Source organism: Berghia stephanieae, chromosome 3, assembly GCF_034508935.2.
Source record: "Berghia stephanieae isolate SIO BIC M18660-M18661 chromosome 3, UCSD_Bste_1.3, whole genome shotgun sequence".
Classification (NCBI taxonomy): Eukaryota; Metazoa; Mollusca; class Gastropoda; order Nudibranchia; family Aeolidiidae; genus Berghia; species Berghia stephanieae.
In genome coordinates, this window is record NC_088362.1 from 50,100,292 (window position 1) to 50,115,948 (window position 15,657).

At 37.6% G+C, this 15,657-nt stretch overlaps 3 protein-coding genes across 7 annotated transcripts in view; 2 read left to right on the forward strand and 1 right to left on the reverse strand.

Moving 5' to 3' along the window:
- Positions 1-10,540, reverse strand: part of LOC144967930 (serine/threonine-protein kinase unc-51-like) — a 45,788-nt gene extending 35,248 nt beyond the window's left edge. The window contains exons 1-5 of one of the 4 annotated variants that reach the window (XM_078905716.1): positions 10,243-10,263; positions 9,459-9,730; positions 7,453-7,591; positions 1,639-1,731; positions 753-803 (exon numbers count right to left, since the gene is read on the reverse strand). In XM_078905716.1, coding sequence (XP_078761842.1) covers positions 753-803; positions 1,639-1,731; positions 7,453-7,551 — 243 coding nt within the window. In that variant the 5' untranslated portion in view covers positions 7,552-7,591; positions 9,459-9,730; positions 10,243-10,263. Of the gene's footprint in view, positions 1-752; positions 804-1,638; positions 1,732-7,452; positions 7,592-9,458; positions 9,739-10,242; positions 10,264-10,527 lie in introns of those variants that run through there. The other 3 variants (XM_078905718.1, XM_078905717.1, XM_078905719.1) reach the window with 3 other exon arrangements.
- LOC144969269 (uncharacterized) lies at positions 8,169-15,636 on the forward strand. Its single transcript, XM_078908381.1, has 3 exons — positions 8,169-8,357; positions 11,362-11,413; positions 14,847-15,636. Exons 1-3 carry the CDS (start codon positions 8,169-8,171, stop codon positions 15,431-15,433), a joined length of 828 nt encoding a protein of 275 aa, XP_078764507.1. The 3' UTR covers positions 15,434-15,636.
- Positions 13,627-15,657, forward strand: part of LOC144967936 (uncharacterized) — a 29,061-nt gene continuing 27,030 nt past the window's right edge. The window contains exon 1 of one of the 2 annotated variants that reach the window (XM_078905728.1): positions 13,627-13,785. The gene's annotated coding sequence lies outside the window, so the exon portion shown is untranslated. The remainder of the gene's footprint in view (positions 13,786-15,657) is intronic. The other variant, XM_078905730.1, reaches the window with a different exon arrangement.

A 15,657-nucleotide genomic window follows, 5' to 3' on the forward strand; every position in this document is an offset into this window, starting at 1 on the left:
TTAATATTAATAGCTGTCATCTTTACATTTTGGCAAGTACATGAGAAATCAGAATGAGAAAATTGTCGGTTGCATCGTAACGAATGTGACGATTTTCATTTGGGTGGTAAGGAGAGGGTTAAACCACCGACCGACCAGTTTTCTGGAATATACAGCAGTGACAACGATACGACTAAGGTGACATCGAAACTATTATATTTATACCAAGTGTTAGTAGAATTGAACCCCGCCTGCAGAGAGATAATAATATACATAGTATCTCCTTCAACTAGATCGATTCAACCAATAATCCTCAGTATTACTGTAGATTTGCATACCCAAGAGAAAATAAATACATTTTTTAAATGATTTTTCTGGTAGTTGTAAAGCATCTATAAAGCTCCCGACACTGCTCAGATGCATGAAAGGAGCAAGTATGTTGTAGCATAAGCGGAAAATATTTGTGGGAGAAATGAATAAAGATGACTGACCACTTTAGATGGAGGAATATTATTAGTAATTTGACAACCTGCCTATCAAGTCTGTATTTTACCTGACTTCATTTGGTATTGATTTACTGGTGTCAATAGAATGAAGTGAAACGCTCGATCTATGGCACTTTGAGAAAGAATTAGATGGATGACGATAGACAGAGAGATAGAGAGATAGATAGAGAGAGAGAGAGAGAGAGATAGAGAGAAAGAGAAAGAGAAAGAGAGAGAGAGAGAGAGAGAGAGAGAGAGAGAGAGAGAGAGAGAAAGCGAGAGACTTACCACACAGTCCAAGAGCCCCACAACATTTCTGTGGTGTAAACTGGACAACTCCTGCAACGAGACACAAAACGATGGAATGTCTCATTAAATTCAAAGTGTATCAAGAGGAGGGTTACTGATTCAGGAGGCAAAAATTTACTGCACCTTTGCGTAAACATATTATTAACCGACCCCTATCCGAGCACTGGACTCCGGTTAAAAGACAACACGTACTGATCTCTTTCCGTTTGGATTAGAAAATACATAAACTGAGGTTTGTTTTACAATACTGAGTTCCGTAAATATACGGAAAATCTGCAACCATGCCAAGAACTATCAGCACTTGGTGAATGGAATGAAAAGTCGAGAGAGAGTCGAACCTTGACTATGGCGAGATTGACGCCATTGCCAAGGCGTGGAATGAGAACAGCTTGTAGATAACCTTAAATTATAGGGTCTCTCACGAGGGACTGACCTAAAGAACTCTGCCCTACTTAGTGTCCGGCAACAGATAATGATTGGATGTTCTTTACACTTTAATATAATTCAAATTACGGTCAGTGAGATACTACAAAACCCCCTTTGAGGCTTTCTCAAACATTTCCACTGTACTTATGTCGTCCCTTTAAACCTTTCCACACCATAATCCTGGATCTCGCCTGAAGCCAAGTTCTCATGTTGTAAAGGAACTTTTATCTTAGCATCTTAGCTTGTAAACAATAACATAATATTTTTTTTATAAATAAATAACAATGATAAGCAACAACAACAACAACAATAATAATAATATTATTATTATTATCATTATTATAATTATTACATATTTAAAATACAATAATATTAAAGAGTCTGGACATATCCAAGATATATACAATTTAAAGACACCAGGATATGTGCTGCTCCTTACCTTTAGAATAGTAATCTCTTTACTGAGGAGTTGCTGAGACTTGAGAAAGTTTTTCTTCTTGATGGACTTGATAGCGACCAATTTGGTGTGGTCCTGTAGAACAGATCAGATGACAGAAAGAATGAATGGGCAGTCATAAAATACCGTAATAAAAATACGTATTATTGTACAAAACACCAATGCAGGTTTTCAAGTGCACGAGACAACGTGAAAATCGCACCAGGGGACGAGATATTCAGAGGCATTATGGTGTCTTTATCAACCATAACCATACATTACAAAGGGATGGGAGGGGGGGGGGGGGGGCATAAAGACCTAATCTCTACCTTATGAAGTTGAGCAGAAAAGACATGACAGCAATGGGAGCGATCTGTATTCGTGTTTTCTTTCAACCCAGTCATCGATCATATAATTTGTTGCAGTACAACGATTTGACATTTTAAAATAAATGTAAACACGCTGCTGTGTTTATGACAGGTGTAAACACACCCACGAGTCATGCTGAGGAAAATGACCAATTGTGACGTTGGATATTTCTCAATATGTGAACACTTCACGATGCGGGTCATTTTGAGCTCACTTTGCAATGAGACCAATGATCTCGACCACATGGAAAGGTAATATAGATCATCCCTATTGACTAGACCAACATGTATTGGCGTCAACCACCAAGAAAAAAAGTAGTCCACAATATCTCATTCCTTGTCCTATTAAAATCTAGGATTCTTCTTTTTGTTATTGCATGGACTCATATTATACGGAGAGATAAACATGGACACAAACCCGGGCCATTCAGTTCTAATGTCCAGACTACATACCCCAGTCAAGAATATAAATGTAATCCATAGTTCTATGATACCCCGCCCAGTATATTCATCTAAACAACCGCAAGTAGGTACTTGTAAAGATAGCGGTTGAAATAAAGGCTGATAGGCCAAATGCTATTCAAACCCTTTATTGGCGACAGTCAGATTTTAAACATCATTCCTAAGACAAAACTTTCCACGAGCGGGTCTTTAGCAAGGAAAGACCAGAAATAACCCAGGCTTTCGCCGCAATGCAACGCCACAAGGCTAAAGACCACACAGCGCGGCGGAGTTTCAGACAAGATATCGTCTGGCTCAGAAGCATGCCAATCATATTTAATCGAATACTATCTGCAAAAGGTTAAACACCGATTTAAAACGGGGGGAAAAAATGGGTGACAGAAATAGAATGGAAAATTTTGGGTTTCAAAGCAAGACAAAGAAGACCAATGAGAAGTATCCTCATGAAATGACCTTGGAGATTGAAGAGACTAGATCCCGCTTGTGCTGTGGATAGAATGTGCGTAGGCAGGGGAAGTGTCGGTTGGTGGGCCTTGGCAACGCAGCTGGCTCGATCGAGTAGGTAAACGATACTGACACACACGAATACACACTCGCACGAAAGACGAAATAAACGAGACATCCGCGTTGACATGTTTTATTTTGGCGACCGAGACTGAGACACTGCGCTGTGTTTCGTGATTAACACACAACATGTGACGCCATGCCTAAAAATAAAACAAAAACTTCCGGACAGAGCCGTGTCACAGTCGACTGAGGATAAAGGATACGATAGCAATAACAATAACAAACCGTGGAAACTGTGGAGTGTGGTAGAAATGGACATTCGTATGTTGTGTGTGTGTGTGTGTGTGTGAGAGAGAGAGAGAGAGAGAGAGAGAGAGAGAGAGAGAGAGAGAGAGAGAGAGAGAGAGAGAGAGAGATTTGTTACAAAAAAGGAAACACCTCTATAACTATATTTTAAAATAATCATCAACGCCTTGAGCACAGCATTGAGTTAGCCTGAATCTAGGACCAATGCACTAATCTGGTCACTGACTACGCTTGACATCTGTAGACTTTGTACCGGTACGAACATCGAAGGCACCGAATCTTTGTAATTCGTGTCACATAGATTGATGGAAACAGAGAGAGAGAGAGAGAGAGAGAGAGAGAGAGAGAGAGAGAGAGAGAGAGAGAGAGAGAGAGAGAGAGAGAATACGTGTTTGAGCTGTGCGAGCACGTGCGCATCTGGTACAAAACTAACAATTTACATTTATGGGCGTGCAATCAAGTCAATATTATAACCCAGAATCTACTCTATAGTTGTCGTTGCTATAACCCCATTCCCACCCCTTTAGCTAAACCATATCCGTTATAACCATTAACATCTCAATAAATAGATGACAATAGTTATAACCATTGGTTAAGGACGTCAGGATATTACATTTACTACTATAGCAAATGTAAATAAAACAAAAACCCAAAAAACAATTGTTCCATTGTTCTCGGTATACTACGCCTGTGCATCAAGGATATTATTGATACAAAATATCCTTCTGTTTATGTTTGAATTTGACTGTGAGATGACGCAATGATTGCAGGGGATTAAGTAATACATCTCACCAATCCTCCTGCCTACCCACCCCAACTTTTCCAACCATACAACTGCACGGATCCCAAATCTAGTCAAATACATTCACGTCATGCATGATAAATTCTCTGCCCACACACACAAAAAAAAAGTATGTTCATGACTTCACAACGATAAAATACAGTTCTTATAAATATGGCGATGAAGCAAAATAAATATAATATATAATACAAATCAACCTCCTAGGCAAAGGGTTGACTGTTTGGGATTAATTTATTTATTTTGTCTGGCACTGCAACATAAACACCTCTCACGAATGCCCATTCCCCAACAATTTACTCTCATATTGGTAAAGCAAAATATTCTACAACCTAGGTCGTTCTCTAGCCTTCTAAAGACGAGAAGTGACTGGATTTGTATCATAATAGAATAATTTACTACTTTTACTTGGAAGAAAGGAAAAGTAAATTATATTGTGTATTTTGAGAGCCAAAAGGTGAAGAAGAAAAAAAAAATAACAGGAGAAAGGAGATAGAAATAGATATATGAGAGAGAGAGAGAGAGAGAGAGAGAGAGAGAGAGAGAGAGAGAGAGAGAGAGAGAGAGAGAGAGAGAGAGAGATTGGAGTCAAATGTTGACTGAAATACTTAAGTTTACTCTTATGCATGACTGAAGCCCCCTCCTAACCACGAATACTAATACCAATCATGACACGCCTCGAGGACTGTGTGACACATCGTGATGCAATACCCTGTAACGATACGGTTGTTGGCCATTTCTGTACAGGACCATGGCTTATAAATATTGTAGGGACTGTTACGGCAACATGCAATGCTATCTCCAACAAAGAAAAAAAATCACCACTTTCATTAATATTAAATGGAAAAACTGTTGTTTGCCGCCATAAAGAGGACATCAACTATGTGTCACTATGGTGTAGCGATGAGATCTTTGAACAACATAGGCTAAATTAGAGCAGTTTGTTTGAAAATGTAATTAGAGGCACCTCCATGGTATATCATTCTTATAAGAGTAGTGATTACTCCATTTTATAATTACCTACATACTATTCTTTTAAGGTTATCACAAAGTACTTGCCCCAGCAACAAAATCACTTCTGAGTAGACAGAAGGAATTAGAGAAAACCCCATCTGCTCAACTAAGACAAAACTGGGCCCTTTGGGTGTGAGACAATAATATTCCCTCTGGTGAACTTTTATTGGACCTTCCTATGAAGACATAACAAATGGAAGACTCGAATATGGAAATTATTGTATCGAAGTATCCCGAGGGACCCTTCTATTGCCCAGCATCTAGATATGTGTCTTCTGGCCCAGATTGGTTTCAATACTATCTTTCCAACCATATTACTATTACATCCCTAGTTCAGAAAAAAAGGGGGAAACAGCAAAAAACGTCATTGCACTAATGTGTTGTGTGAGGCAACAAACCGACCCAGGAGGAAGATATCCCCTACCCTCCCCAACAAATCTTTTAGTCATTTCCGTTGTGAAGGAATGCGACCCAGGGGGGTGGAATGGGGATAGTTTGCCCAGCAATGACTCTCAGACTACTTGAGGAGAGACATCAAAGTTTCGGAAATCATGCGACAAGGATTTGATACAATAAAGTCAGTATATTTCGCTCCTGAATCAGACTGATGCACAATACTATATGGGGCTATATCACCATGACAGACATTTCAGCAGTCATTTGCAAAATGTGAGCAGTAATTTTAAGGTCCAGATAGACCAACCTTCCCACACATCTCATAATATAATGACTGGATCCATAGAAGTGGGGGTGGGGGAAGGGAAAGACGTCTATGATATTGAAACTGATGAAAGACAACACAAGCACCATCTTACTAAATCCAAGGGTGAGAATGACTGGTCACAAAAAAGGAGGAAATTTTTCATCGCATAGATCAAGACCCATCCATGCAACGATAACCTATAAATTTGAATTTCATTAACATTTTATTGAGATGCAATCCAAAATAATGTTTCTCGCAGCAACATATTGTGGTTGTAGTAAAGGCGGTAGTAGGGAAGATGATGGTTGTCGCAGGGCTGCCAACTTCAATAAAAGAAAAAGTGTAAGATTAGGAGAAAAGGGGTACAATTTGAAAATGTAACCCTTCCGTCACCTCACTCCCAGTCTTTTGAGCCATTTTGGAAATAATTATAAGTTTGTGAGGGTAAAAAATTTCCCCAAGCTTAAGGAATGCTTGAATATAAAATTATGATGCAATGCAAATGCAAACAAACCACTTAAACCGAACAAACAACACTTGTTAAAATAATTATTGCGGGAAGCATGGAGAATATTCAAAAAAAAAAAAACAATATTGAGAAACAGAATAAAAACAACTTTTACATACAAATGTTAAGAATTGATTTCTCATTAAAAAATGGTAGTGATGATGATGTGGTGGTGGTGGTTGTAGTAGTAGTGTTGGCATGGATGATGATGTGGTGGTGGCTGTAGTAGAAGTGGTAGGGACGATGTTGTGGTGTGGTTGTAGTAATAGTGGTGACAGGAATGATGATGTAGTGGTTGTTGTAGTGGGGTTGTAGGGATGTTGATGTAGTGGTTGTGTCTTTTTAAGGAATTGTGATGGTGATGGTGATTAAGGCAGAAATCCACCTTCAGGCGGAAGACTCAGCCCTGTAGAGCTGAAGATCATCCACACCAGCCCATAAGACAGTTCAGTATAATCTAAGTTGTTCGGGAGGTGGTGATCGGCATAAACAGTTGAATATATGGATGTCAGAACAAAATATGCAGAGGGGCAATTTATTCATCAGAGGCACAAATCATACAGTCATTATATTTATGTAAATAAAGGGGCAATGGAACTGGACAACCTTGAACTTGAACATAATTTTATCACCAAAACAATCATGGAAAAGAAATAATATGAATATAAAATATTTGTTTTAATTCTGGAAATTAAATGCTGTGGCTGTATAAGCTCATACCAATATGGAGGGGGGGAAAAGGTAAACAAATAATTACATAATACGATTGCAGTGTCTGTTAAGATCTCAAGGTTCTACAGCAAACGAACAAACAAAAGAAAAAAAAGAAAGAGAGGACAAAGGAAAGAAATGAAGTAGATCCCAGCACCCATCTACCCCAACTTGAGGCAACCAGCTGTCTCATAAAGATACCAAAGGGCCAAACTGAAAGGGAGACACTTAAATGGTTTTTAAAAATAAATACTAAATACTCAGACAGGTGAGTAAGAAGTAAAATAACATGATTAAAAAGCCACAAAGGGATGCAACAATAGTTGAAAGTGACCCTACCGAACTGCAGCTTAACATACTGCTTGCTTTAATAAATTGTTATGCGTTAGAGTGTGTCATGACATAAAAAAAAAAAAAAGAAAAAAAAAGCAATCCTCACCTTCCTGGCCCGTCCTTTCCAAACAGTGGCAAAAGCCCCAGTACCAAGTACACCTCCTTTGATAACTTCATAGTCGCCTACCTCTGATTCAGATAGCATTGCTAATTATAACAATGGCAACTAATTGCAGGCTTTATTTCTGTGGACACAGTTAAAATATAAATCATAATAAAAAGAAAGAGGTCCAAATCAACAGCAAGCAAGTAAAGTAATAAAATAAGCAATTAACACATTGTGACAAATTTTATGTGGTATGAGCCCTGGCATTCCAAAAAGTCTCTCTACCCATCTTTTAGCTTGCATCATTATAATTACAGTATAGCCCGCTTATACTTGTAACGACATCCTCTCTATATATCCCAATGGAGTTCAGGCCCTGATTATTTTCCATAAAAATCATTAATATTACAAAAAACTCACCATAACAACATATATATCTAGGTAAAATCTCTTATAGCCCAACATTGATATGGCAGTAATCGCCAACTACAAAATCGACATTCAATGCAAGATTTCTGGTCCAACGAAATAACTTGCTTTCTGGCCAATAATATCCCATAGATTTAGCTAATGAGAATGCTTGAATGACAAAGTCCCCTCTGGGCCAGTTGATGTGGGCATTCTCCATGGGTGAGGCAAAGCAAGACAAAAACCTAGCTAACCTGGTGCTTCTTGTTGCACAAGCATTCATTTGATCGACTGCCATGGCATAATAAATGCCAGCTAGAGAAAGCTCCACACTAGTAGAAAACGTCTGTTATAAAAAATACTGCATTATCAACCAGCTACCTTTATCTCTGATCGCTGAAAATGCTCACAAACGCAATAGTGAATCAGTATGTCCTACTTCTACGAAGTTGAAGAGAAAAGTGACGGTGATGAGCAGTGGTCGACTGGCTAAGAGTGTTTGTGCAACTCACACCTAAGCTAGCTTTTTATCTTGCTTTGTCTAACAAATGGCAAGATCATCGAAGATTCCCCATAACTTGACCAAGATCATTAAGAAGTGAGAGAACATCAAAAAGCATGAATTGAACCATAGAGAAAACAATAGGAGCAACACATCAACATCGTGGCCTATCATTATAGATCAGACAAAGATAACTGTAGACAAGCCAGGAGCAAATTTTCAAGCAAGCAACTACTGGCTCTGGTGTTTCCAGAAGTGACATGGCACTGTTGTCAAGGTAGCCTTCTTCGGATGAAAACACCATTGCAGATGGCTGGGAAAATACACCACAACGTCAAGTTGACTATACTAATTGAGTAGGTATGCTGATAGTAAGAAAATGCGTGTACTAATTAGAAGTTGTAGTAGAATCCCTTTCCCTGAGGCATGAGGTCAACTCACAACTCAGTGATTTTGAGTACCGAATTTTCAGATAGAACAAATACAAATCACAAAATTTCTTTTCTGAATGAAAATGGCTGTTTTGTTTTTTTCATTAAAAAAAAGTCTCTTACTTTTTAAAAGAACTTACTAAAGTAGACAAGAGTAGAAAGTGGTTGGCATGACACAACAATTAAAAACTGTTTACTATTCTATTGCCACTTCTATCTACTACAACAACAACAAAAAAGTAAAAGTAAAAAAGGGTTCATTTCATTCATATCTACTCTCCTCTCAAGTGTCAAGTGTTGATAGGTTATTATTATTAATACGGACTGACTATTTTCACCGTACGGTGAAAATAGTCTACCAAGATATTAGCTTTGTGGCGATAACTTATTCGGATGGTTTTCGATGTTCTAGAGTTCTATTGTTCAGTCCAGTTCTCGTCTCAAACTCACCCATCATCATTCCTCCTTCGACTCTTGAGCCAGCCCAATGACAATGAATGAGTATGAGTAAATATCTTACCACAGAAGTTGATATGCTAGATAATATAGAGGGAATAGACTGAAGAATCATATGACACCAATGGTCTCAGAGAATCTGTCTAGATCCAGATTCAATCCTTTGAACGCAAATTCAACTGTAACTTTAACGTGATGATGATGCTCACCTTCTTTTGTTTTCCCCTGTTCTTGATCTTGCCCTATATTTTCATTCATCGAAAGGATTATTTCACAAAGTCTGACTTAATTCCACATTATACAAAAACATTTTAAATTATAAAAACAAACAGTAAAAACATGGAGAATATTACAAAATTACAGGATTATAACATTTCCACAATTTCATCGAATATCCTCATTGAAATCATATAAGAATCACTCCATCCAATTTTATTATAATAACCATCCACTGAGAATAAAGGGCCAAAACTCCTTTCCACTTTCCACAGACCAGGGTTGCCAGATTATTTTTCAACAAAATGCCAGGAGAAGACTCAAAAAATGCCAAAACACTCAAAAAGATGCCAAAGTCTGTTGACTCCCACCCCCACTAAGAAAACTACTCACTTTTGATAGACAATTTACTATCATATCCTGGTGGCTTGCGTGTTTTCTTTTCTTTTTCTTTTCTTTTTTTTTTTTGTTTTTTTTTTTTTGAATTATACTAAATTTCCTGTTGGGGTAATTATTTACCTACTGACTACTAAGTCGAGTGCTAAACCACTACACCACGGTTGGATTTTAAGAATGAAAAAGAAATGTGAAGATGTTTGTTTTTACGCGTTTAGAAATAATTAAGAAAAGGTGTCATTTGAAGTATAATATACAAGAAAAGAAAATGCCAAATGAAAATGCCAAATGCCAAATGATTTTTCTAATGCCAAACGGTTTTCAAAAATGCCAGATTTTTGGAATCTGGCATTTAAAATGCCAAACTGGCAACCCTGCCACAGACTACGCTCTGTTCAATGTGCAGTTCGATAACTCTCACTCACTTCTCCACCTGATTATGTTTGGGTTTTTGACCTCTTTACTTCTTCGGAATGAAGTGTAGTACAATATAGTCCTTAACACATACTATTGTTTTGTTTTCAAACTGTTTTCTTTTTCTTAAACTAAGATTTTTAATGGCGTGACTATCCAGACTTAAGTCAAGCTCGTCAACCATTACCAAATACAAGATATAGATGCGTATCACTGGTGTGAGATTATAATCCGTAAATCAGTGCGCCATACAATTTTGTTTCTGTTTTGGCATCACTCCTTGTGACCACATTGGCTTATTTCAACCAACTACTGTATTAAATTGTTGAAAAGGATCGCAGGTGCAGGCATTGACTAGAGAGGGGCAGACATGGCAAGAGCCGCCCTTTATTGGCTAATCGCTGCCATTTTGTTTTAGATGTATGAAAGAATCGGATGAATCGTGAATAGATAGAGATCGACGATATATGGGGTTGCCTGAAGACTGGCAGTGTAAAAATACTTGAGAAAACCGTAAACATTGGAATTTTGGGAACAGAACACACGCATTGTCAGCAAAAATGGCATTTAAAAAAAAAAAAATTAAAATGCAGTGAGGGTGTGATGAAAGTGTATTAACTTCAAGGTCGATCAACCCGGTCAGCAATCCATCCATCTATCAATCGATTCTTCCTACTACTACTACTACTACTACTACTACTACTACTACTACTACTACTACTACTACTACTACTACTACTACTACTACTACTACTGCTGCTACTACTACGACGACGACGACGACCACGACGACAACGATGAGATAGAAAGAGAAAGGAGGGGTGTGTTCTTCTCTTGTCCTCTCACCATCGATGATATAGACTTGTCTACATGGTTAGCATGTTCTTCACATTTCACATATAGTTATACTAACATTAGGTATGTGTCATCATAAGTTAGAGAGACTGATCAGCAAGTTCAAAGAGTCTCATACGTGTAACATCAAAAAGAAATGTTGATCGTCTCCACAGAATTCATCAAGATTCATACTGTTATTATGCCGATTCCCGACTGATGGACATATTATGATTTTTCATTTTCTATCAGACAATTAGAAGGGGCATAGAAATTGACAGTTTTATTCAGTTGATTGAAGAGTGTGGAGAGAGAGAGAGAGAGAGAGAGAGAGAGAGAGAGAGAGAGAGAGAGAGAGAGAGTCAGAGGAGGCGGGATTAAAATGCTGGAGAAGAAGACAGATGTGGGGTGGGGCGGATAGAAAAGAGCCATTTAGATTATTTTGACTGTTTGTTGTAGTAGTAGTAGTAGTAGTAGTAGTAGTAGTAGTAGTAGTAGTAGTAGTAGTAGTAGTAGTAGTAGTAGTAGTAGTAGTAGTAGTAGTAGCAGTAATTTAATTACTAACGAAAGAGTGAAAATGGAGAGATTTCGGATGGGAACAATAAAGACAGTGGACGTTTCGGGTACAAACCCTTCGTCAGCCCAACAATAGACAAATGAACATGGAAAACAAATAAGATAAAATGCAATATAATTTTATCGTCTTTGCTCAATGATGGTTTGAGTATGAATGTATTGGTGGTGGTGTAGGTGGTAGTAATAGCACTGACAGTATAGATCAACATTTTCATTTCATGCAGAACAAGTCGCCCAGAAAGCATAATTATTTGCTCTTATACTTTAGCAGTGTCCATCACTCCTATCGCCAGGAACTTATTCACACTGACTACGATTGGGGTGGTCAAATGCATTACAAAATGGGCGTTATCAGTGTCACTCACTCTGTCGTGGGTCACGCTTAACACTGCTTAAGAAAGAGTGGCCCGTCTTCGTTCCAGGGATGGCAAACTTAATTGGACAACATGGTTATTCAAGAATTGAGTGTGAAGGGCTTAGATAGATAGATAGATAGATAGATAGATAGATAGATAGATAGATAGATAGATAGATAGATAGATAGATAGATGGATGGATGGATGTACAGATGGATGGATGGGTGAGTGGATGGATGGATAGATAGATAGGTAGGTAGATTGATAGTTTGATTGATAGATAGATAGATAGATAGATAGATAGATAGATAGATAGATAGATAGATAGATAGATAGATAGATAGATAGATTGATTGATAAATAATAGGTAGATAGATAGAGATGGATATATAAACAGATACAAAGATAGATAGATAGATAGATAGATAGATAGATAGATAGATAGATAGATAGATAGATAGATAGATAGATAGATAGATAGATAGATAGATAGATAGATCCGAGTAAAAAAGTCCCTCTCTCTCTTGACTAGTGTCGGTATGTGTCTCATACTCATTTCTTTTGCTATCATTGCTATTGATTTAAGCCCGATCGATGGAGCTGGACCTAAAATGTACATAATAAAAGTACAATACAATGTTTCTAATTTAGCTTATCATTGTAACCCTGACCTTTAAAAAAATCCGTCAACAATGGCATGGTGGTTAGAGTATGAATGAATGAAACGATGAAAGAATGAAAATGGAGAGGCTCGGATTGGGACAATACAAACAATGGACGTTTCGGGTACAAGCCCTTTGTCAGCACAACAATAAACAAATGAACTTGGGAAACAAATAGAATATAATATATAATTCAAAATAACTTGTATCGTCTGTATTCAATACTGTATTGTTCCCATCTGAAGCCTCGCCATTTGTACTCTTTCACCGTTTCATTCATACTCAAACCATCATTGAGCACAGAGGATAAAATTATATTGCATTTTATCTTATTTGTTTTCCATGTTCATTTGTCTATTGTTGGGCTGACGAAGGGTTTGTACCCGAAACGTCCACTGTCTTTATTGTTCCCATCCGAAGTCTCTCCATTTTCACTCTTTCGTTAGTAATTCAATTTGGCTAGAGATTTGGCTGTAAACAACGAATAAGAAAACGTATCTGAAGCAGGGTTGCCAGTTTGGCATTTTAAATGCCAGATTCCAAAAATCTGGCATTTTTGAAAACCGTTTGGCATTAGAAAAATCATTTGGCATTTGGCATTTTCATTTGGCATTTTCTTTTCTTGTATATTATACTTCAAATGACACCCTTTCTCAACCGTGGTGTAGTGGTTTAGCACTCCACTTAGTAGTCAGTAGGTAAAAAAATACCCCAAAAAGAAAATTTAGTATAATTCAAAAAAAAAATTTAAAAAAAAAGAAAAGAAAACACGCAAGCCGCCAGGATATGATAGTAAATTGTCTATCAAAAGTGAGTAGTTTTCTTAGTGGGGGTGGGAGTCAACAGACTTTGGCATTTTTTTTGAGTGTTTTGGCATTTTTTGAGTCTTCCCCTGGCATTTTGTTGAAAAATAATCTGGCAACCCTGATCTGAAGGGCATTGTGTTCAACTTGTGTTTTGATTCCAGCTTGTATTTCTGCACGTGGTAACGGAAATTAGTTAAAACAACTTCGTGAAATTATTGATTTTTATCCATTTTTAATATCGTTTAAGGAGTTATACATAATAGCGGATCATTCCAAGTAAGTATTGACATGCATCAAAGCATATGCACTGTTTCTATTTTGGGTAATACTGAACCAGTGCGGTCCTCAGTCCTTTCGGTCCCCAGTCCTTTGTTTACAGTGCGGCCATATTGGATTCCATTTGCCAGGTTGTAATTGTTTACAATCATGGTTGGTTGGTTCCCCCCCACCCCCCCCCCCCCCCCCTTTAATTTATTACTAACACTTATCATCATTCTATTTCAATATGATTCACTAAAATCTCCAAGACCACTCTTCCTCTTGTCAGGTAAGTTGTATGTTACTGAATTGGCTACAAATATGGCAATTTTTTCTCTCTTAAATTTATTTGCGAAACTTTCATTTTTTGGCGGAGCCAACTACGAAGTTTGCCAGTTTGGCAATTTTATAGTACCAAATCCTTAAAACTTGACATTTTTTCATTATTAAGAAATTAAATGAATTATTTTGGTATTATTGCGATTTTATACATAAATAAATCTGGCAACAGTGCAATAAAGTTATTTCGCGCCACTTCAGATGAATTGCTTGATTTCTATCACAACGTAAAGTGCTTGAATAAATAAATTTAGTTACTTGTGTTACTGCTGTTTAATTACTCTTTTCAGTAGTTGAATCATCTATTCTTCCTTTTCTTGTGCCTTTATAATTGTGCATTAGTAAAATTTGAGTTGAGTGTTTTATGATTTATTATTAATTGAGTTCCACAAATTATGTGACGCCATGATTTTTTCAATGTGTTTTCACAATGGCTTATAATATTTTGTATGATAATGCGTCCACTGAAGAATCTGCCCTTATATTTTTACAACATAACAATTTAATAAGATCAGTACCTCCACTATGCACACAGTGTCCAAGGCAGATGACCTTAGTAAAAACTGGTAGGGGTGACGAACAATGTTTTAGATGCCCAGCTCATAAGGGGAGAAGATTTTCTTAACCAAGGACACTTTTTTTGAAAATAGTAAATTGACATATCGCAATATTGTTGAACTTCTATTCTCTTGGAGCTTCAAGGAACTCATCGTAAATACTGTATCTCTAACTGGAATAAGCGAAAAAAACAGTCATCCAGTGGTATGCATATTTTCGTGACGTTTGTTCGCATAAGCTGGTAGAGGTACCAATTTTGATTGGTGGAGTTGGACAGCACGTTGAGATAGACGAGAGTCTTATCTCTAAACGAAAAAACAACGTCGGGAGAGTAGTTCAACAGAGGTGGGTGTTTGGAGGAGTAGATAGGGCCACAGGAAGAGGCTTCCTAGAATTAGTGCCAGACAGAACTGCTGCCACCCTTGAAACTTGTATTCAAAGGCATATTGCCCCTGGCAGCATAATCAATAGTGATGGCTTTGCCTCGTATCAGAATATTGTGAACATTCCTGTTCTGCCGAGGTTCCAACACATTGTAGTCATTCATGACCAAAACTTTGTAGACCCCATAACAGGTGCCTGCACAAATAAAGTAGAAAATTTTTGGAAAAACGCAAAAAGACGTTTTAAATCTATGAGTGGCACGAATGAAGGGATGCTGCCATCTCATTTGGACGAATTTATGTGGCGAGGGCAATACGGGAAGACCCCAATGGATGCTTTCAATAATATCATTGACCATATTCAGCAGTGGTATCCTGCTCCGTAAGGTAAGCTAAGAAAATCTAAATTATATACGTTTTAGTTATGGTTCATTTTTTTGGCAATTAAAAATTTAAAATCTGGCCACCTTGAGGCGCGCTTGCACAGTCAGAATCTGGCCACCCGGATATGGCAATGAATGCCTGGAACATCTGGCCATCCAATACGGCCGCACTGTAAACAAAGGACTGGGGACCGCACTGAACCAGTATTACCCTATTTTGTGTACAT

What these genes read in the sequence shown, in the direction of transcription:
- LOC144969269 (XM_078908381.1), top strand. Translation starts at nt 8,169, where the DNA reads ATGCCAGCTAGAGAAAGCTCCACACTAGTAGAAAACGTCTGTTATAAA. An exon ending in GTGGTCGACTGGCTAAGAGT is followed by an intron (nt 8,358 to 11,361) that starts GTTTGTGCAACT and finishes ATTTTCTATCAG; the next exon opens with ACAATTAGAAGGGGCATAGA. An exon ending in TATTCAGTTGATTGAAGAGT is followed by an intron (nt 11,414 to 14,846) that starts GTGGAGAGAGAG and finishes AACTGGAATAAG; the next exon opens with CGAAAAAAACAGTCATCCAG.